Below are 23,782 nucleotides of genomic sequence, written 5' to 3' on the forward strand. Positions count from 1 at the left end.
GCTGTGGGGTTCCCGATTTACCTCTGCGACCGACCGGCGCCTTCTTCAGTTTACCGGGGATCGAGTCGGCGATCCGGTCTTCCTCCTACTTCCCCGCTCGGGTCTTAACACTCTACCTGAAGCGGAGCAGGGACTGTGACTGGACCGCGTTGTAACTCTTCTTGGGCCTCGCAGCTGTCAGGCCACACCCCGCGCACTCCCCCGATCCGCCGGGGAGTCAGCCGCGGGACAACCTGGCACCGCTGACAAACCGCCCTACTTCCGCCTCAGAAGAGCTCCGTCTTGACAAGAAGAGGCAATGCGCTGGGCGAGAGTCCGGTTGCTAAGCGACCCCGCTGCTCCACCTCACCTCACGCCTTGAGCGGGAATCGCTCAATCACGCTATCTCGGCGACACAAAAGCTCAGGAAGGGCATGAAGGGAGGGGCAAAATCAAGAGCTCTATCAAAGACACTGGGGTCAGAGCTAGCGATCTGTAACCTCAGGCAGTTCAACACCACACCACACCAATAAGGCAAAACGGCCAGACAGAGCAAGTTTTATGACTCCAGGCTATTCCAGGGGGATTAATCAAGGTTCCTGCTTCCGCTTGTCAAATTATCCAGCAGCACCACCCTCAAAGGTCCCTAAGGTAGAGCCAGATCACTCTCACTGGTTAGTTATGTAGTTTAGTCCTTTTTATCTGGTGGACATCCAGGAATGGTACTCTCTCCTTCTCCTCCAGCAGGGTCAGATCAGCAGGAAGGAGGGCATCCCCCACTACTAACTAGCAGCCCCTAAGAGCAATCAAGTCAGCCTTGGTCACAATCCCCCTACTCTGTAGTCTACACTCCAGCCAGCCCAGACATGAACAAAATGGCCGCCCAGTGTCCTCCCTTATATAGCCTAGGCCCAGGTCACTAGAGTGGACTGGAAGGTTCTGGAACCCCCTAATGTTATCCTATGGGCCAGAGCTCTGAGGTAACTCTAGCAGGCATCCATCTTAGGAACCCATCCACCATTTTAGGAAGGCGCACCTTTACCTCAGCACTGGTTAGCAGTGGTGGGGCACCCGGAGACCTAAAGCCACACAAAAAGGGTTGGTGGAAAAAAATAATGGGAGGCAGAAAAGGACAAAAATTTGGGGAGACCATCCAAAAAGCTGACGGGTCTAACACCCCCAAAAACACATTTTGATAAAATGCCATTAGAATCACCTGACGTTATATTTACTGCAAACTAAAGAGAGATTCAAATACCTCATTACTAAACTTGGTTTCTTGGAAACATTAAAAAAAAATATATAACTTATTTATACCCAATTTTTCTATTCATTAGATTTTTTTGTTATCAGGTGAAAAATCATCATAGCCTGTGGCTAGTTTGTTGGTTGCTTATTACAGGTTCTTGGACAACTTATAACACTGTATATGACTATAAAGGGAAGAGTTTCTCTTGTTTCCTTTGGAGATGGCTGCATTATTCGGCCAGAAAGACTGATTGGGCTTAGGAGGAAAGGGTGTTGCCTGCTTCTAGAACAGACTATCCTCCAACCTATTAAAAAAAAATATTCGTCCTGAATTACACATCAGATCCATTGCACCTGTTTGCGCTGTAGTGCACCCTTAATTAGGTGCTCCCATCATAGACCGGAGCAGTGCGTCTAATTGAAAAAGCAAAATTGTGTCATCCTCGAACACCCGAACTCTGAAAGTTGACAACAGCGCTGAAGAGTGGGCAATAGGGAAGCACATGGCCGTGGACTGAAACGATGACTCCATCTTTCACTGGAGACAGTCTGCCCAATCTGTGAAGATGATGCCTGTGGGTCTGTAGGACTTCTGGGACCCTCTTCTAAGGGGCATCCTGAGGGCCACACTGACTGTGCACCACATCTATGTTGAGCACAGTCAGCGTGCCTCCCGCAGTTATTTTTTTTTTGCCTATACCCAGGCCTGTATTAGGGTACAAGTGCAAAGGCAAAATGTTTCCTCAAATGCATGGAGCTAACACCCCCCATGCAAAAGAGAACATCCCCTTGTGATCGCTCCACAGCAAGATGGGTTCTGGCATCATCCATAATTTAGAAGGCGCTGAAGCCCCTTCTACATTACCGAGGGCCTGGGGTGGGAGGGCTTGCTGGGGTAGGGGTAGGGGTGGAGTTGGAGCAGGTGCAAAGGCCTGGTGCAACCTGGCACGCTTTCTGTAATATGACCCCTGCTGTCTAGTGTGCTTTCTGTCTGCAGGGCAGATTGAGGATACAATACCCAATCAATTGCCCATGTCTAGGGGCTGCTCCCCCACCTTTCAAACTACCAGTTGATCTAGTAGGTGGATCATCAAGCAGGGATCCACTGGGGAGAGGTATAAATAGAAAAAGCAGTCTCTCCCCTTTCCAGTGGTACCTCTCCTGTTGTGATAGGTGCTCAGAGGGTTGAGCGATGCTCCTTTTACTTTCACTTTCTATAGTGATGATGTTAGTGTGCCATATGCGTTGATTGTCATTCACCAAAAAGGCCTCAGCCTGCAGGGAAAGTTCTTCCTCAGCAGGCCGAGGTGGGGACTTTAAAATGGAATCCCTTGCATTCAAGCACCAGAGGGATCCCCTACCCATAGTGTGGGGACGTTACATTCATGGTCGCTGCACTAGAGAGGTAGTGTGAAAGACATGAACGTTCCGTTGCCCCCATTTAGGGGGTTAAAGTCCTCACATTGTCGTGTTGTTTACATGGTGTTGGGACCAGTTTATAGTGCTAGTAAGCATAACTGGTACCACACTACCTAAACAACCTGTGCCTCCAATAATTTCTCACAAGCTGTACATTGATCAAACTGTAAGCCAGTTTTTGGCTGTAGACTGTGAATATGAACAAAACAGTGAAGAGAGGGTCCAAGGTAATATTTAGAGACCTGGCACAGATACAGCCCCCTGAGATAACAATGTAGACAAACAAAGAGTAACTGTGGGTCTATACAATCTGCTAGCTATTCTGTGTCTGACAAAAACCTCCTAACAACTTATAGCTATGTGTAATAGGGTGTGATCCAAGCACAACAAGATACTTTCAAAATGTGAAAATACCCATCAGTTATCGTCCGGTACCGCCCTTGTCATCATCTGGGACTCCTCACACAGAGAAGAGTATATCTTGCAGCCACTTGTTGTTTTTAAAAGTGGATGCCCCAGTGTGTTGTGAGTATATAGAAAAAATTAGCGTGTACTGATAGCTGAAAAGCAGTGCGTGAAAAGGTGAGTGTCGTGTTGTTTACATGGTGTTGGGACCAGTTTATAGTGCTAACTAAGCATAACTGGTACCACACTACCTCAACAATCTGTGCCTCCAATAATTTCTCACAAACTGTATATTGATCAAACTGTAAGCCAGTTTTTGGCTGTAGACTGTGAACCCATCTGTCAGTCACAGTTAGGTCGGATCACTCCTTGTTGACATCCATGGAACGTTTAAAATACTCCTATTTTATTAATTAATTGAGGCATGATGTTCCATTCTCTCCTTACTTCGTTTGCTAGTCTGTCGAGTACTGTACATGAATAAAGTGCATAAATAATGAAATAAATGCAATTCAGTTCCCACCCAAACTGGCAGCAAGTGAAGCGTGTGAGAAGATGGCGTGACATGAGTCTATTATGACGGAGGTTGCTGCTCTTGCTGGCGAATTTTGAAGCGTTTGATGCTTTATAATGTTTTTTGTGCTAACAGAAAAGCATTAGAATAATCAATGTCTGAGCCGGCGGTGTCCCTAACTATGACGTCCTGGTGATTCAGACATAAAGGATGCCCCGCTGCAAGCTTTTTAACCTTATCTGACAGCTTTTTTCTAGACCTGCTTTCTGGTATAATTTGATTGACAGGCCTGATCTTACTCTGTTTTATTGAGGTAATCTAATTGAGATTGTTGAAGACTTTGCCCTCAATAAAGACAGCGTATGACGCATGTTTTCATTTGGGGATCAGAACTTCTGGATATTGGATAAATGTGGAAATGAACCCCATGGACATTCACTGTTGATGTTATGGTTACACATAGATAATCAGCAAAGTGGTTCTTGTACGATCCCTTGGGGTCTCCCTCCGCCTTTAGGCACATTTAACACTCCTTTTCCTCAACTACATCTAGACCATAAAATAATACCAATCTAGGCAGAGAAGAGATTTGAGGTGCTGGCTGGATGGGAGGGGTGATGATAGGTGTGAAGCCTGTGAGGGGGTGCAGTCATTCTTAAGGTGCCACTGTTAATGGTTCTAAGTCCTTCAGGTGCCCATGTGAATATTTCTGATTCTGAGGACTAAAGGGACAGAATCAGCAAGAATAAAGGAGGTATGGTGAGTAACTTTAACTTCATTCACCACAAATAACTAAATTAGTGTTAGTTTGTAGGCAGTATCGCTTGATATAATACAGGTGAGTGAGTACATGCTTTTCTCCCATTATTGACACCTCTAATTCCTACTGTTTGTGCTGTACCCTCTGCCACCCTCAAACACACACTTCTCTCTCACTCCCTCCTGGCTCAGTTCTTTCTCATTCTCTCTCACTCTCCTCCTTTCTCTGTCGCAGACACACCCCTTTTCAGATGTTGAATGTGTGTTTTACATTCACTCTCTCTCTCACACCGTCATTTCTCTTGTTTTCTAGTTCCAGCGCCAGGCAGGAGAAGGGGATGAGGATTCCGATTTGTGGATTGGCTACTGCGCTTTCCATCTGGGAGACTACAAACGGGCACTTGAGGTGAGTCCGTTTTTTTTACAGGGGGGTCATTATTTTGGATAGGGTTGTGCATAATATGCCCCACCTCCCCCGTCCCTACACGTTCAAGGAAAGGAGATTTTGGGACATCTGTCTTTCACACAGTATTTTCTTTACAGCAAAATATATTTTTTGCAGATATTGTATTACTTCAGGGTAAAACATTGTAAGACACTTTGAAAAATGTTACTATATTGAGTGAAATGTTTTCCTTGGTTGTATTTTTGATCTCAAGGTGAGCATTTTGAGGATCCAAGTAACATTGTCCTGCATTTTTTTTCTAACTAAGTTTGTTGCATACAATTCTATTTTGCAGCCAACATGTGTTTCACCCCTTACAGTGCCTGTATGGCGGGAGCTTTCACAAGGCTTTTTGAAAAAAGATCATACATCATGGTTCTGAAAAGTCTCCTGGTTTAGGTCAGGTCTATATCCTGAGTAATTCCTGGTTGGACACACGTGTTATCCTTGCGGGACCGCAGAGACTGATTCCCTGATGCCGGTCCAGGAAAAAAGATCGAATAATCCAACCAGGAATTAACCAGGATATAGACCTGACCTAAACCAGGAGGCTTTCAGAACCAAAAGCCTTGAGTAAGTCTCCACAATACAGGCACTGTAAGGGTTGAAACACTTGGTGGCTGCATAACAGAATTGTATGCAACAAACTTAGTATGAAACAAATGCAGGGTAATCTGCAAAACTATGCGCATAGTAAAATAAAAAAAATAAGAATACAAGAAACTGTGCAGAAGTGGTTTTCTTTCTACTTGGATGCTCAAAACTATCACCTTGAGATCAAAAATACAACCAAAAAAATACAGCACACTCAACATAGTACCAGTTTACCCATGAGGAGGAGTTGGCCCAGCCGCTAAGGAGTTTCAAATAGTTTACAACAAATTACCAGCAACAGTCATAAAGACATTGTGGGTTGTGGGTAAGGAAGGAGAGGGTCGGGACTGTACGTCTGCACCAATCTCACTTTGAAAAATGTTGTTTACATTTCACTGAGCACGTATAGTTAAAATAAATATGGTGCAAAATGTGTTCTATACAGGAGGCATTGTTAGGATAACTAATCTAATGAATTCGGTTACATGGAAACATTTTTTCTACACCTGCTACATTAAAACAACATGTTGCCATCTTTCTGTCTACAATTGAATTTTAGGGTACTCCTTCTACACATAAACCACGTGTACAATTATTTTTAGGCAAAGTGAATGAGTTACATACTGCTGATGTGTATAGTTGAAGGCTCTAGGTGACAATACCTAACATTAGAAGCCCATATTACTGTAGCTTTTTTGCCGGAAGGCAGAAAGCAGTGGTATCGGCTAGCACAGATGGCTTACAGTAAGTTACTTTGCTTAAGACTGTGTAAAATGATAGTATAAAAACTATAAACCATTTAAGATCTGGCAGGCACATTAACCTTGGGCCTCATATGGTCTTATGGTTGCAAGTAGCCTCTTGGAAGACACTGCCACTCATATTTGTGGAAAGCATAGTCTTAATCAAAATGGTGACCCTACTCCTGCTCCTTGTATTATTTTGCCAATCTACAGCTAGAAAGACATCAGCAGCCTGTTAGTAGCCTTAATATGAAACCCAGAGAGACACAGAGTTGTACTAGGAACGATTAAATGTCAGGTTGGTCACGTGGGCATGGGAATTCCAGACTTTGAGATGTACTATGTGGTGGCTCAGACAAAGTGGATCGCTAATTGGCTGGGTGGGTGAAATCTATAAAAACCTTTTGAAGAGCTACATGCCGACGGAGGATTACTGATGCTGAAACGGCTACGCCCCATTGCCAAGTTGTAGTGTTCCCTGCCACATGTAGAATTTATATCCCAACTCTGCAGACAACCCAGGGCAAGGTGCCCATAAGCCTCCGAGTACAATTGATTATCGTACTGTGTAGGAAAGTGCCCCTTTTTGACATGGTCATCCCCACTTTTTGCCTGGTGTATGATGTGATTAAAACTGGAAGTGCACTGGGTTCCTGCTAACCAAGCCCCCAGTGCCAGATCTCTTTCCCAAAAATGTGCAATTGTTTACCCAATTAACAATATCTTTAGTATCCTCCGTAAGTCCCTAGTAAATGGTACCCCTAGTACCTAGGGCCTGAGGTACTAGAATTGTGCCACCCTAGTGGGACCCCTCACCAAGCTCATGCAACCTGCCATTGCAGGCTGCATGCCTTGGTGCAGACAAACGTGAAAATACGCCTTGACACACAGCTTGTGTGCCATGCCTGCAGACATTGCATGCGGTATAGGTAAATCACGCCTACAGCAGGCCTTACCATCCTAAGGCAGGGCGCACTATACTACATGTGAGGGCATAACTGCAGGAGCATATATGCCCCTGTGCTAGTCAGTTCCATTACTGCCAGTACAAGTGTCTGGGGAAGCCATTTTAAAGCATGTGCTGGACCCTGGTGAAAACGAGTTCCCCAGCTACATGATGGCTTCACTGACTACAGGGATGTTTGGTATCAAACATCTGGTATTAATAAACCCACACTGATGCCAGTATTGGATTTAGTGATACATCCACACCGAGGGCCTCTTAGAGATGTCCCCTGAAAACCTGGTAGTTACTGCTGTGCTGACTGAATGGTTTTCGCCAGCCTGCCACCAGGGACGGGTTTGTGATCCACAAGGGTGAAGGCCTGTGCTCTCAGTGGGCCATAAACCAAGCCTGCTTGGGCTGTGAACCCCCGCCTACAGGATGGCCTGCGGATTATCATTCCAAGGGGAGCTTGAAAGAGGCCCACTGCCTTTGGTCTGCAAATCTGGCTTCTCGCACAGGAGAGGAAGCAGACTCCCTTTGTTCAGAGCCCTTTCGCACCTGGACAGGCAGGGAAACTAGCCAGGCAAGTCATGCAGGTCCACCCTCAGGCGAGCACCACCCCTTAACTGGCTACCTGAAGTGGAAGCAACTTTTCAGAAGTGACCATCTCGGTGGTAGCAAAGTTAGGGTCTCTGGGACAGGGTTATGCCCACTTCACCCAGGAAGTGGTCATATATGGGCCACTGTGACCCCAGCGGTAAGTTGCCCATTGGCTACTACACTATACTCCCCCAACGCCCCTAAATTCAGTATTTAGGAGAACCCTGGCACCAGGAAAGCACATTCCTGCCAACCTACAGAACACTGAAGAGCCGCAGAAGCACAGACTGTGGAAGAAGCAACTGACCAAGCGCCAGACCTGCCAGCCTGTCTGCTGTTCCCGACCGAGTGTGCCAAAAATCATCTCATCCTGAAGCTGCTGTGCTGTGCCTCCAAAGCATGGGAGACCTGCCTGTCTTCAACAAAGCACCAGGGGCTCCTGTGGAGCAGCATAGATCCTTCCCTGCATCCTGCAGGCACGCCAAAGAAGACTGTGAGACTCCGGAACCGCAAAAAGCAGACGCCTCAAAGCACCACTGCACCCACTCTTCCTGGCCCCTGCTGAAGTGGGCCAGTGGTGCCAGCATGGTCCCCCGGCCCTCTAGAGACAAAGCTCACCTTGGACATGCCCACTGTATACTTCCCAACACAGCCTGCTGCCTTTGTTTGCTCGCCCCCTCTACCATAAGTGCTCCTGGTGATGAAAATCCAACTTCTAAAGACACCTCTCCACCTGTCACAACTGAAGAACAGGGCTAAAGGTGTCGTCCCACCCCCACCCCCGCCCGAGCCTCGCAAGAGTTGAGCCTGTCCCTGTTGGTTCAGCCCGACTGGTCCCCCAGTGCCCAGATGCTTTTGGAGTAATAGGGCTCCCCCATTCAGGTATTTACTGGTCCCCCTGTCCGCGCATGCAACCTCTTAGCTGACAGACCGATCTCCATAGACTTGAATGGGACAGCCAGCATTGTAAGGCACCTTTGCACCACAGTGCTGCCCGAAGTGGACTGTTGGTGCTGCCTTGGACCTTGCCCCATACTCACTTTAAGTCCAGAAGATTCGTCCCGTAACTTGTGTTTGAGTGCCCATATGCAATACATGTTTTTCCTCCATAGGTTAACATTACCACGAAGAGCTTCAATTACGATTTAAAGTATCAAAGTCACTCGATGCTGAAAAACAGCACCCCTTCACCCGTACGCTCCTGTGCCTCCCGAGGTGACCTGTTGGTGCTGCCTTGGACTTTGCACCCTACTCATTTTAAGTCCTGGGTAAGGGACCCGTAAGTCGTTGTTTTATTTTTTTTAAACCTTTATTGAATAACAAAAGCAGACAGACACGGGCCTACAACCTTCCTGGCCGGCCTCAAAATCAATTTGTAGCACAAATGTAACAATAGAACGGCTCAGCAGTCTCTAGAGAAAAACCAGCCAGTGGTCAAAATGACACATATGAAAAGGTGACCGTCGAGCACAGGAGAAATCAGGTTAATTTTAAAGTTTATAAGTGAAAAGGATCAGTCGCCATGCAATCCGCAGCAAGCAAAGAGGGGGCAATGAACCCAACAGATTATCAACAATGCCAAGAGTCACAATCGGAGGATCAGCTGAAAAATACGCTTATCAGGATAAAAACACATGCGTATCAAATAGAGGTCAGAAGGCCATGTAATAACATCCAGAGGCCAAATTATCGTGCAACACAGGATAGTGACACTGTAAACCCCAGCGATGTCGACAACAATAAATCAGGTTAGACGATCAGAATTGTCAGCAGTGGTACAGGATGTGGGAGGAGTCCAGTTCAAATAAAGTTGAAGGATCAGACTAATGCAACATTACGACATCATTCACTATGCTATGCACATGTAAGGACAACAGCCTTCAATTAAGCGCATCAATGGGAACACAACAAGAGGATATAAGTCCGAGAGCAGTCCATCGAGGCACAGCAACCCACCCACTAAGCGATCACTATAAACAGGATCTTGCAACAGAAAAGGACACAAATAATAATCCACTCGAGGAACCTAAACCCCCGACTCCAACTATAAGAGAGATAGAGAAAAGAATTATCAAGAAAGAAGAAGGAAAGAAGAAGAAAGAAGAAGCGGGCCATAGAGACAAAGAGAAACAAAAAAAACACACCCCACCCCCACCCCCCACCCTGCATGCAGCGGAAGGCCACGGCCCCCCCCCCATAGGCATGCCTGTCGCCCCAAAGAACCCGAAAAAGGGAACACAGGAGGAGGGCCCTAGCTCTGGCCCCAGATACGCCCCCACCCATCCTGACGAACAAAGAGCCCACCATAACGGAGGGCAAACAACAATGTAGAATCATCCCGGTCACTACAAGTCGCACCCACAAGCTATGTCACAATCCGGCATCCAGAGCATCCAGTAAGTGTGTAAAAAGTCCAGGTTCAGCCTTGTCCGGTCCGGGTCGAGGTAGTAAGGCGCCGCACGTTGTAGGGAGGCAGGTGCGATGAGTCCACAGTCACTTTTGGAACCACTGTAGCAGCAAGGAGACGGAAAAAAGTCAATGTGATTGCGCAACTCCATAACACACTAGCCGTCGCAAAAACGAAGTAATGACGGTCAGGAGCAATAACAGCCGATTGGAGGGTGAGAACATCCGCAAACACAGAAGCTCGGCTGCAGGACCCACCAAATCCACAATCTAACTGCACCCAGTTCAGGGGGTCCTCTGTGCCAGCAAACCAGGAGATGTCGGGCTCCGGATCAGCAGTTTGGCCGTCCGCCATTGGACACATCGCCGCCATCTGTAAGTCATCACCGAGCAGCAAGCGACTCCTCAATTCGGAGTGCAAATCTGTGAGGGCCAGTAGGACATCTCGCGTTGTGGGTTCCATCGCCCCCGCACCGATCAGTGTGGTGCGCCGCTCATGCAAGGGACCCCAGAGCAGGAAAAGAAGCAAGCCCCACCGGCAGCCAGGAAATCAATCGCCGTCCACTACGCACCAGCAGATCTCAACAGGCACATACGGGAACAGAAAACACCCACCGCGTTGCAAAGCACTCGCCGGGCATAACCGAGTGCGCACTCAGAGCAACACTGTAGGGAGATCCATCGGTCGCCGGCAGTCCATGGGGTGGGGCGAAGCCGGTTCGTATGTCGGTAGGTGCAGCCGAGTGTGCGATTAATGGCAGGCGACGGCGCAATTCGTTGTTGGGCTGCTCTGGGGTGCCAGCGCCAATCCCCGATCAGCCGTCTCAGGCCGCTCCAATCGAAAGTCCCGGTCCGGTTCACCGGGCGAAGATGGTCTCTCGGGGCCGATGTTGTTCAGCCGCGCACCGGCTGCAGCGTCACGCAAGGTCCCGGCCCAGTCATTGCCAGGGCCGGAAAGTTTGGGGCGATGGATCTCGGCCGTCAGGAATAGGTTTCGTGCCGGAGTGATATCGCCGTACTCCACAGATGTTCAGCCGCATTCGGCCGCAATCGGGATGCAGGATCGGTGCCAGGATGGGGCGGAAGGCGAGGGCGAGCGGCAGAGCCGGGCGTCTATGCGGCCATTTAGGCCGCCGTCTTGGCTCCTCCTCCGTAAGTCGTTGTTAAGTTGCAAGTATGCAGCAGATGTTAACCCAGGAAGAAAAATGCCGCAAAGTGCTTCAATTACAGATAAAAGTATCAAAAACTTGTTTTCTTCAGGCCTGCTATTTTAAAAAGTGCTTACCTGATTATGATGATCTTGGTTCCTAAAGTTATCTAAAGGTAATTGTTATTTTTATAAATTGGTGTGAATCTCCTTAATGAGTCATGTGTATAATATTTTGGCTGTGTGTGCACCATATGGATTAAGAACTTTCTGAGTGCACGGCGGCAAGTGGTTACCCTTGGTGACTTCTGTTCAGAGGAAAAAACACTCATGTCAGGAGTTCCTCAGGGATCTAGCTTGAGCCCGAAGCTCTTTAATGTTTACACTACCCCTCTAATCAGGCTGATATCGTCTTTTAGGATGGATGTTATTACAAATGCGGACGATACGCTGCTTATCCTAGTCCTTGATAAAGACACTAAGGACTGGGGAAAAAAATCTTAAATGCTGCCTGACAGCCACCTTTGAATGGATGGGTAGGAACCATTTGAAGTGCAATAGGGGAAACACGGAAATTCTGCCGCTGGGCCCACAAAATGACTTTATCCATAAACAGTGGTGGCCTGAAGATGCAGAGGTACCGCCAAACACGACTAATGCGGCTCGTAACTTAGGCATCAAGTTTGATGCCTCTCTGTCGTTTAAACAACAGGCGCTGTCAGTAGCAGGTATATGTTTTAGTGTCATCAAAAGCTTAAGAAAATTTTTTGATCTACTCCCACTATCAGCCAGGAAAATGGTAGTGGTCGCCCTCGGAACATCGAGACTCGACTATTGTAATAGTCTATATGCGGGAACCAACAAGGCTGTTATACACAAGCTGCAAATGGTGCAGCATGCAGCCGCAAGGCTGGTTCTGAAGTGGCCAAAGAAATCCTCAGCGACTACCGCATTGAACACTCTCCATTGGCTACCAATTGTCAAACGGGTGTTATTTAAAGTCCTGGTAATCACTTTTAGGGCCTTTCATTCAAGAGGACCAAAGTACATACAAAAGTGGTTTTCTCGATACCATCCATCACGTACCCTTAGATCCTCCAATGCCAATTTGTTGGCTATCCCGACTTTCAGACTCATCTCAAGGGGAGGCAAATCCCTGCCAGTCCTAGGATCCAGAGCATGGAATAAACTCCCCCAAGACCTGGATTTTTAGACTCCCTGACATGTGCGCTAGAGCCCTAATATGAGTACCCCGGCCATACTACTGAAAGCAGCCGGACCAGTCTCTACATCAGTTCTGGTCTGTGTCGGCGCCAAGATGCTCCTTGGAGTGATAGTCGCGCGGTATAAAAACAAACTTACATTACATTACATATGTCTAAAACTCCTCTCTGATAAGCCTAAGACTGCTCGACCACACTACCCCCTTAAAGAGCACTTTGGGATTGATAGAGCAAGCCCCTGTCGGCTAGTGAGGGGATATCTGGTCTCTTTGCACGGTGTACCTCTTTTCGGTATACATATAAAGAGACCGCTTCCTACATATTGACACATGTACAGTTCCACAGCAACAAAGAACCAAAGGGCTGATGGCAGGTGGGGCAAGATACGGTAGGGGATCTTTTTGAAATGTGGCTCTATTAATGTTTTACTCTTTAATGAAGACACTGGACTCCCTCCAGGTTAATCTTTTCAGTACAGGGCATGACAGCAGGTGTGCACATGCTATGGGGTATTACAGACTGAGAGCGGCAGACACATGGATACGTGTAGGATTTGTTCATGATGAGCTGTGGCTGAAGACTAATTACCTGGATTTATAGGGCCCAACTGGGTTTGAGAAGGGCACCTCTGGCCAGGTTAAACGATAGGTGAGAAGCCAACATTGTCCCACTCCTCTTCATGAAAAGGTCTGCCAAAGTTTTGGAATGCCCCAGGAAAGTATCTGGAAACGCTGGACTGTTATATATCCAATCCAACCAATAGCATAGGGTCTTTTTGACTCAGAATGCACTCTGCAAAATGAACCCTGGTATGACATCAGCCTGTTTCCGCTGCCATGCGGAACAGGCTGGATTCATCCATATGATGTGACAATGCCCAGTAGTGGAACATTTTGGCATGTTGTCAGCACTCGCATTAAGAGCACAGTGGGGAGGCGTTATTAAAAGAAAGCGGATGGCTGTATTTTAGGCCTAGCCCTGCCCCAAAAATAGGTAAAGCCAAGGTGAGATTTGCTGACTTGCTGCTGGCAGGGGGGCATCAACGATATTGCCATCAATTGGAAGGCCAGGTCAGACCCTCCCATGAAGCAGTGGTAGAATGATGTCACAGAATTGTTGGTTAACGAAAGCATGGTGTTCCATAGAGAAGGGGCTGGGGGTTATAAAATTCCTAATTGCTAATGCCTGGGACAAACTCCCAGTCACATTCTCTCAGCTGGTTAAAAAAGATTACAATATCTCCTCTTGCCTTGCTGTTTTGTAAAATTTTCAATAAAAATGAATAAAAAAAAAAAAAAAGATTACAAACTGTCCTTGAGGGGATTTGCAGTGAAAACATAAAACAAAAGCCCTAACAGATATGCATAACTTCACCACGTCTGTGCAGCACAACCATGCACCACAACAATTGTTTTAACAGCTAACAGAACTGCACAAATTCATTGGACGATCTCCATTGACCCCCCACAATCTTGCAATCTGCACAGTGGTCCCCGCCTCTCCTTCTTAGTTCGCTGCCTTTACACTTTATTGAGTGTAGCATCACACTGTCGAAGTATGGTCCATTTTCAGACTGGTTTGAGTGATTGTTACATTGTTGGATATGCATTTTTAATTGCATTACTTACCTACCCAGGCACATACATTGGTACATCCACAGGATACAGCAGCAGAATAAGAAAGCACAAAGTCAATTGTTGAACAGGAGTTGCAATTGTATAATTGATGCACGCCTTGTGGGAGATACCCACAGGGAATATTCGTAATGTAACCGATTGTTGTGTTTTGAAATGCCAATACAAATGCATAAAAATGAAATCCTTGGGCCTCAAGTTAAGCCTAGCAACCCTACTTCTACATTGTCTGAAATGGCTTCAATTGAGGGCAGAGTATCCTTCAAGACTCTGGGCCATAGTCAGAATTTGGCAGATGCAGAACAATCACCAAAAAGCATCACATATCCCACCTGCCCTATTTACAGTGCATAGCTGTCCTATACACTCTAAATAAGGCAGACAGGACATCACCCACTTTTTGGTGGGTATCCTGCACCCGCCAAACTCTACATAAGCCCTTTCCCTTCTTTCCCTTTTGTGTCCAAATAGAATTAAATTAAACACACCTTGTAGGTGAGCAGGATTCTTTCCCTCAGGTCTTTCATAGAAGATACCCCATTTCTCAGTCCTTGGGGCGAAAATAAATCTCATTTTTAAAATAAACTCACCATGTAGCATGGATGTTTCTACACTGCTCCACCTAATGCTTTTGACAAAAGTCTGTTCCTCACTTTTCTAACGCACTATAGCCCTTCACCCTTGGATACTACTCCAGATATTGTTCTCTCTAACCTTCACCTGCTCGTTGACTCCTGGAAGTACAGTGTAAAGCACATCCCTCCTACTCTATGTCTAATAGCCTTCCAAGAACCCTGGTTCCATAAATAACATGTGTCCTCTTTTCTGTTTCCTTTTTTATTATCTCTCTCTGGGTGTTTTCTCCTTTCTTGTTCCCTTTTCTGCTTCTCATCTCCCACAGAGGTATGCCTTACTTTGCCACTCACTCTTCCCTTATAGGAGTTCACCTTTGTCAGTAAGCAAGAGGCCTGTAACCCTGATGTCTGGGTGAATCTAGCCTGCACCTACTTCTTTTTGGGGATGTACAAGGAGTCAGAGGAGGCAGCCGTGAAAGGTGAGTGACGCATAGTGTGAATGGCGACCCTAGTTATAGAACACTCTCCTGTATGAACAAAAGCTATACTGGCCTCATAGTTGTGCATTGAGCTGAAACATATTATTTAGGTCCGCTCTTTGGGGTGTTTGAGGGTTCTTGTATTTTCCATACTTTTCTGTATGTCTCATTTGGGCACTTACTTCACGTATTCATTTTTTTTGCCCTTCCGTTCAGTACCTATCCCAGGAAAACCCAGGTACTGTTAAGTGTCAACATGAGTACAAACAGACACCTTGCCCACCTTTGATAATTTAGTCTGGTTATCAGCAAGTGGGTGAGATGACACTGGCTCTTGTTGAATAGCTTTTGATTGTTTTAGGTTACCAGTCCATTTCCTGTTTATATGCAGATCTTCTCAGTGTTGCAGGCTACCATAGTCACCTCCTCTTTTGTTTTCATTCGTAAAGCATGAGGAGCATTTTACTAGTTCTCTCCTTCCTTCATTGACTTGGAATCAGCTCGCTTAGAGTTTACCTGCCTTGAATTGTTGGGACTTTCACCACACCACATTCACAGTTCTCCTGTCTCATTTAGAGTTGGTGGAATCCCCAGGTTTCTGATGGGTGGGCCGCAGCTTCCTCTACTGTGGAGACCTGTGAACCACCAACCCACCAAAGGGTCACTCCGTCAATCATATGAAAATTCGCCCTTTCTGATGCAAGTTTTGCAATGCATATTTTTCTTGCCTGGCACTCCCATGCCTTTCATGGATGACCCAAGCAGGCAACAACAGTCAATTAGTCTGATGCTCAGGTAGGAAACTCCCTGCACATTGGTGCTATTAACTTTTTTTACTTCAGAAACAAATTCTGATTTTGGCCATGACATGTCAGTCGACTGGCATCAAAGCTTTGCCGAAAGGACTCCCACCTTATTGACGAAAGTACTTTCACCAAAGCGATCCCTTCCAAGCAGGCAGAAATCTCTGTATTGGGTGGGAGAACCTCTACCAGGCAGTCTGCTGCCATTCTGACAGCCTGCCCAAGTTAAAATGTCTTTTACGCAGTTGTTCATGCATTATTGGATTCTGGCAGCCACCTGTATCAAGGCCTACCTTCTTAATACAGTGATCTTCGCATATCCAGCTAGCAGTCACCTGCCTGCTCCTAAGCCTTGGAAGAAATGAAATTACAGCTGACTCTGCTTAAAATACTTTTCCTGACTCACAGAGGCTCAGAATTATTTGCTCATCTCTGTACATCGTGCACGAGCCGTCAGAAGGACCTGGGGCCCGATGTAGGTAGCCAAATACCGGTCGGTAACGGCCGAAAATCGGTAAATTCGGCCATTACCGACCGGTATTAGTGCATCGAGATGTATGTCACCAAAAACGTACCGAATCGGTAAATACCAGTTGGTAAAACACCGATTCGGTATTACACGAATCGGAATTTACCGAATACATATTCTCCGAATTGGTAAATAGGAAATGGTAAGTTACCGAATCGGTAAATACCGGATTCATATTTACCGAGTCGGTAAATAAGAAGTGGTAAAAAAGGCCATTTGAGATGTAGCAAAGTCAGGAAATACCGAATTTCGTGAAATTCGGTATTTAAGAGTCGGTATTTAACATGGATTGGAAGCAGGTGGAAACCAAGAACAGGATATATAAGAAGCTCCCAAAATGCAACAGTACACCCACAATGGCGGCTTTCTACGTTATTGCAAGGCGGCTACGGATACAGGCAGCAGAAGAGAGGGTCTGGCTAAGGGAGGAGCAGGAATATAGGCAGAGGATCACCCTCTTCCAAATCACTGAAGCAGAGATCCTGCAAAGGTACCGACTCCACCCCAGAACCATCCTGGACTTGATCAGGGACCTCCACCCATATCTCGAACACCCAACCCCAAGAGCACACGCCATCCCACTCCATGTACAGGTGCTGTGCTGCCTACACCTTCTTGCCTCTTGGAGCTACCAGCACGTGATAGCCTCTGTAGGTGGAGTGTCCCAGAGCTGCCTGTCACGCTTCTTCAGAAAATTCCTAAACGCCATGATGCAGAGGATGGAGCACTACATTGAGTTCCCTGAGACACCTGCAGAACTAGCAAGGACAAAAACTGAGTTCTATCAACTTGCATAGTTCCCGCACATCATCGGCTGTATCGATGGGACGCACATCCCACTATGTCCACCTGCAGCAACTGAGCACATATACAGAAACCGGAAGTCCACACATTCAATCAATGTGCAGGTGATCTGCAACGCTAGCAACATGATAACGGACATTGTAGCCAAATATCCTGGGAGTACCCACGACTCCTACATATTCACCAACAGTGGGATATACAGACGCCTTGTGGCTGGTGATTTTGGTGATGGATACCTGCTGTCTAAGTATGTGTGAGACACCCTGACAGTTCATGCAGAAGGAGCACTCCTGAGTATGTGACTAATCTAATTATCCTTTCCCACCCAGGTGACAGTGCATATGCCCTGCGGTCATTTGTGCTCACCCCCTACCTGAACCCATCCACCAGGAGTGAAAGGCGATATAACGTGGCACACAGAACAACACGTTGCGTGGTGGAACGTACATTTGGGCTGCTGAAAAGTAGATTTCGGCGCCTCCATAAGAGTGGAGGTGCACGTCAGTACACGTTAATTATCTGTTGCAAGATTTTTGCGACCTGCGCCATGCTGCACAATCTTGCCACCAAGGAGGGCACAGAGATAGAACTGACATATCATGAGGACATTGATCATGGGACAGTACAAGCAGATCACAATGCAGCAGGAGCAGCACCAGCAACAGATGGTCGACTGCGACGCGCAGAAATCACCAACAGATGCTTCTAATTGAGCGATGACACACAGCCATGTCCAGTGTTTGGAACACTCACTTTAATGTACACAACGGCACCTTCCAAAAAAACATATATCAAATTAAATGCACTTTGCACAATGGTTGACCAAAGTTAGCTTCACTTTGACCTGTCCTGTGTTCAATATGTCTCTCAATGCTTGCGCTTACGCATGATGTTTTGCGAGCCACGGGGCTGGGGGTCTACATATGCAGTGTTGCTGGTGTCATCGGCATGGAGTCTGCTGCTCCTACGAATGTCCTGAACAGGCGTGCTGGACCCACTCCTGCTCGTTGACTCCTCAGTGTCCCCAACAACCATTTTGCCACCTGTGGCTGTCAGCTGTGTCAGCATTGCCTCCATTGCTGAGGTCACCCTCCCCATCCCCCGGGACAAGTCACTGCAGCAGTGTACAATGTCAGTCTGCAGATTAACAGAGCGGCGACACTGCAGGGTGGTGGAAGTTGCCAACCGGTTAATCGACTGATTGAGCAGCCTGACCTCGCGCCTATACCTGCGCCTCTCTTCTTGGTCACTTTGAAGCCTGTCACAGAGGGTGCCCATGCGCACCCCCATGCCCCTCACCCCCTCCGCCATGGACTCCATCACTTTGCCCATTGCCTCCATCCCTTTGCCCATGGCCTCCATTCCCCTTGCCATGGCACCTATCCCCCCGATCGATGTCAGACATCCTGATATTCAGGATGCGCACCTGCCGGTGCACTGCCATGGTGCCTTTGGCCTGCATACGCTGGACTTTGACCATTGTGGCTTCAAGCCCAGCGAAGACCCCCTGCACATCCTGCCCCTCATCCTGCTCTCGTGCCCTACGGACACGGTCACCTGCACGGCCAGATCCCAGTGACCCAAGTTATCCATCGTGGCCAGCCATTGTTGGTGTACTAGGTCTGGGAGCCACTACCACTTCCTCATCGGAGCTCTCCAGGATCCTTAAAGGTGGTACGTCATGCCTCCTTGGCCTCACATGCACAGGGGACTCTGAGCTGGGTGTTGTGGCTTCTGCAGGTGCTGGCTGAGTCTGTGTGTCGAAAGGCAGGGACGACAGTGGCTGAGCAGTGGTGTCGTGCTCCATTGCTGTGGGTGCCTGGGGTGTGGTTGTATCCTCAGGGACAGTGCTAGGTCCAGCTGTGTCTTTGGCCTTCTCCCTCGCAGACGTTGTTGTGGCACTACACTCCCCTCCCAGCGCTGCTCTGCGCGATGACTCTCCTGTGAACAGACATGGACAATGATCAGCTGCCTGTTTTCCCAACACAGATTCCTAACACACATTTTCATTTGCCTAGACTGTTTGTGTATGGGGAGTGTGGCATGGCATGCAGGGTTCGGTGTTGGCAGCTTTGATGTATGTACCTATGACTACCACTACCATGATGCTTTGCTGGGGACCACAGTCATGTGTGCTGGATTGTGAGTGAATCACCCACATTGGGGAAGGGGCCTGGGAATGGGTGGGGTACGTGTCCATGCATCTTACCTTTCTTACTTGCAGCTCTGGCTGAGCTATCAGCATCCCCGATCCCATGTATGCTCTCAGTCTCCATGGTGGATTCCACGAGCTGCTCCATGTCGGTGAGGCTTGGGGCACGGCTCTTGCCCCCCACCGGTTGCTGCTGATTCCTTCCTCTGGGTGGCTAGTTTTTTTTTGGTGTTGATCCTCAGATCATACCACCTCTTTTTCATGTCGTCAATTTCTCGGTGGGTCACTCCTAGGGCATTGACCTTGCTCTGTATTGCCAGCCAGGTGTTCCTCTTTACAGACTCAGCTACTTGCAGAGACTGTCTCCCGAACAGCTGGCTGTAGTGCTGCACAACCTCCTCCACCAGCACCTGGAGCTCTGTTGGGCTGAATTTAACCTTCCTCTTTCTGTCCCCTCCATCCTTTTGTGCCTCCTGGGACTCCATGCTGTTTCTCTTCTGATCTCAGTGCAGCCTGCTCCTCTGTCTCCCTTCCAGTTCTCTCTGAAGTTCTGTTGCTCTGCACCTGCATGGGTGTGGCCACCTCCAGGTACTGGGGTGTGGTACTTGCACCTGATTGGCTGATCTCTCAGATGCTTGGTTGTGGGGTGTGGTGGGTGTCCCTGATTGGTGCACAGGCTCACATGTCATGTATTCGAATTTTCGAGATCGGAATTTACGAAATCGGTATTTACCGAATCGGTAAATACCGATTCGGTAAATTCCGATTCGGTGTCTCCCATTCATTCCTATGGGACTGGAAGGCCATAGGGTTGAATGGGTGTTACCGACTCGGATATTACCGATTCGGTAGATACCGATTCGGTATTTACCGAGTTTGAATACCGATCGGTATTTTTTACCGGATTTTTACCTACATTTGGGTTTCCGGTTCATAAATACCGAATCGGTATGAGTCGGTATTTATGATCCCGTAATTAAAAATTACCTACATCGGGCCCTTGGTCTCTTATTCCTGCTGAAGATGTTAAGCAGTTCTTCATCAGCGGATCTTTTTCATCGTTCATATCCCGCAGGGAATTCCATTGGTGTTGAGCGCAATCTGTAACACTTTTAGAAATTATCAGTAAAAAAAATACTATATATATGGGTTGCAGTAGTTGAGATGGGCTGAGATATAGAAGTGAAAATCCGCTGTCATTTACCAGGTATGGTTACTTTCACCAGCTCTTCAGCATTCTTCTTTAAATTATAGTTTGCCAGTAGGTGCATTATAATTCCAGTGGCGACCATAACTGTAACTGGCCAATTTCTGTCATCCTTAGTTTCTATTTCTCAACAATACCTTCACTTAACATGAGTTTTTTTTCAGTGAAAGTTTGTAGTGTTATTATTATATTTGTGTTCTTAATTTACTTTTTAAGTTTGAAAACCACAACCTATAGCAAACATTTTAATGAGGCTTTTGCTTCATGAACCTGGTTTCCTTTATCTTTAACCACCAGTTATTGAAATCTCAATTTAATACAGTGGATCTTTAACTGAAACAATCATTTTTGTGAAGGTGCATGGTCACAATAGTATTTAGCTTGGGAACCACTGACTTAGATTTGTGAAGCAGATATTTGTTTGGACATAAAAAGGTTTAGACTTTCTGAGATGTCATCAGCATATGTTCACAAACTGTTGCTTGGGTTTACAAACCCTGTTCTGTTTTTTAGATGTCTTTCTTGTAGAATTTGTGGGAATTTTCCACCCACTTGAGCTTGTTCTGTGAGCAGCTTGTTCCTGCAGTGTTGGTGTACTTGGTTCCTGAACAACCTGTCCTGCGTCACAATCCGATTAAAGGCAGAGGGAAACGAAAACTTCATTGTCCAATTAAATTAGACAAGGTTTGGTTCGTTGTAAGTTTGTGAACTGCATCTCCTCTAAGTCTCTCAATTAAAATGTTCTTCAAATCATGTAAACTGGTTCACAACCTTCAAGGGACACCTAGACAAAAAATTCATCCTTTCAAGCGTGGATTTTGGATTATTTTTCTTATAATAAATGGCAAAGACCTGAAACATTTACATAACGCCATATAACCACCAAGCAACATATTCTGACACAAGCACTGTGTTCATGCCAACTTAGCAGTAAATATGGGTATTAGTTATTGCTGTAGCAGAAATCAAGAATGATCACAAAGGATTTATTACACAGACCTCAAAAATTGTTTATTTTCTTTAATAACTCTTGAACCTCTACCAATTTCTGTCAAATTATTTGGAATTGACAATCAAACCTGAACTGACCTGCCTCATTAAGTAAAGATTCTTCAAACTGTCAAAAGTTAGAAAAACACAGCATTTTCTTTGGACTCCGTGTCTCCTCTATAATTATTGAGGAACTATTAAAACAAGATTTAAGACTGAACCAAAAGAAATAGTTTTCTGTTTTTTTTGTTAATAAAAATACTAATGGAATGGCATCATTGTGAAATAGTTCCTGCTAAGTTGTATTTGGTTTTTATTTTAGTCTCTTGAGCTTGTGTTTAAAATGGGCTCATTCTTTTTTCTGAAATGCCCCGCATTGAAAGATTTTACGAACAATTATAGAATGGTATGAAAGCATCATGTACTCCAAGTGACCTTTTGCCTAACTGTGACCACAACAAGGGCAATTTCAAACATTGTGAGTGAACCATGTTGGCTTCATCGTGTCACAATGAGTCTCCTTTCTCTTAGTACACCCACTGTATCAGATAAGGGTGAAGGGACACTTACATTGGCTGCTGCAGTCCAGCCTTTAGCCACAACCTTTTTTTCAGACCAACTTCACCACCAAGAACCTTGCAGACAGCACCATGAACATCTCAACACTAATTACTTGCCATTGAGAGACTCTTTTACCTTGAAAAGGCATATGATGTCAAAGGCAAGTACCAGTGATTTCTTCTCCTACATTAGTTCCCATGAGATCCATTGCTATTTGAGGATCCAGACAACACACATATCTGTCTGGTACTCTAAACAATGTAACTCTAATATTTGTGCCTGCACTGAGAAGAAGCAACACGGTTACTCTTTCCCATCTGCTACTAAAGTATTAACGTGGACTGGCTGTTCACATTCAACAGTCCTGGATTATACTTCTGCTTATGATTCTGGATTGGGGATGCTAGACCTGTTGTCTCCCCCTAGATAAATAACAGCTCAATCTTCTGGTATCCTTGCTTCTGATGACATTTCATTTATTGAAATCACATGGAAAATGGCAAATGTGCTTAATATCAGATCTTCAAATAACATCCAGACATCCACCATGTTTGAGTTCCTGGAGCTTACCTCTGCTCCTGAAATAAAATGCCATTGCTGCTGTGATTTCTGGAAGCTGTGATGCAAGAGTTCCTGATCACGACCTGTACAAGATCTTGTCAACAGTGAAGAGAGATGAACTATAAGGTTTCTCCTAAATAAGCATTTTTCTTCATGGACCATCCATCTGTGGACACAGTGGAAATATCCAGTGCTAAACAAATTAGTCTTTTATGCTTCCAGATTGTCGCTTCTGTAGTGTAGTTCCTATTATCCCAATAGGCTCTGCGCATTGGAATAATATCTTCAATAGTATAGACCTAGGGCAGAGGTTAACTAGGTCTTCTACCGACGATATTAGACTTAAAGTTTTGTGTTTGCCAGCTAGCTCAGAGTTCACTAGAAACTTTCTCGAATAGGCAAGGAGGATTTTAACCTCCCTGGATAGACAAGAAGGGATTTAGTTTCTGACAACCATAGAACATGACAACTTTGCTCTCCCCTAATCAAGAGTGTATCTAGAGTCGTGTGAAAACAAAAGACAACTTATTTTACTCAGTCAGTTCAGTGCATTCTTAGTTTCACCAGATTGTAGAGAAAAGGAAGAGACGGGCGTGTTCAATAAAAGATGTTATTTATTGATCAGTCTCCTTTCTCATACAAGAGAAATGAATCGCTATTATTGCAATATTTGTAGTTAAGTAAAGTGCATACAGTAAAGACAGAATTATAAAATAATACTGTAAAAGCATTGATATGGTTTCTGAGCCATATGATACTTTAAAATGGATAAAATAGATACATACATATATACATTTGACTAATCATACTCAACTGGTGCTTCTAACCACGCCTACCCCAGTGTACCTGACCTAAGCCTAATACGTGGGCGGGAGTAGATAAGTAGCAGTATAAGTTAAGTTTGTTTGCCAAGGGACTGATTCGAGAATTCTCTGCAAGGGGTTATTCAGTTCTGTACCTGAGATCTAGAATGATGGAGGGCTGGTATCTCTTGTCCCAGGTCTTGATATTCCAGCTGCCTGCGAGGGCTGCTTGGAAGCGCCGGAGCTGGATTTCTCA

The 23,782-nt window shown here is 46.1% G+C and overlaps 1 protein-coding gene across 4 annotated transcripts in view; it reads left to right on the plus strand.

The window, feature by feature from the left end:
• Positions 1-23,782, plus strand: part of IFT56 (intraflagellar transport 56) — a 357,694-nt gene that overhangs the window by 62,987 nt on the left and 270,925 nt on the right. For all 4 annotated transcript variants that reach the window (XR_013594114.1, XM_078640297.1, XM_078640309.1 and 1 more), the window contains exons 3-4: positions 4,638-4,730; positions 15,002-15,116. Coding sequence is in view for 3 of the 4 variants with exons in the window: in XM_078640297.1 (XP_078496423.1) it covers positions 4,638-4,730; positions 15,002-15,116 (208 nt within the window). In the remaining variant the exon portion in view is untranslated. The remainder of the gene's footprint in view (positions 1-4,637; positions 4,731-15,001; positions 15,117-23,782) is intronic.

The sequence above is a fragment of the Lissotriton helveticus genome, chromosome 1_1 (genome assembly GCF_964261635.1).
Source record: "Lissotriton helveticus chromosome 1_1, aLisHel1.1, whole genome shotgun sequence".
In the NCBI taxonomy this organism is placed as follows: domain Eukaryota; kingdom Metazoa; phylum Chordata; class Amphibia; order Caudata; family Salamandridae; genus Lissotriton; species Lissotriton helveticus.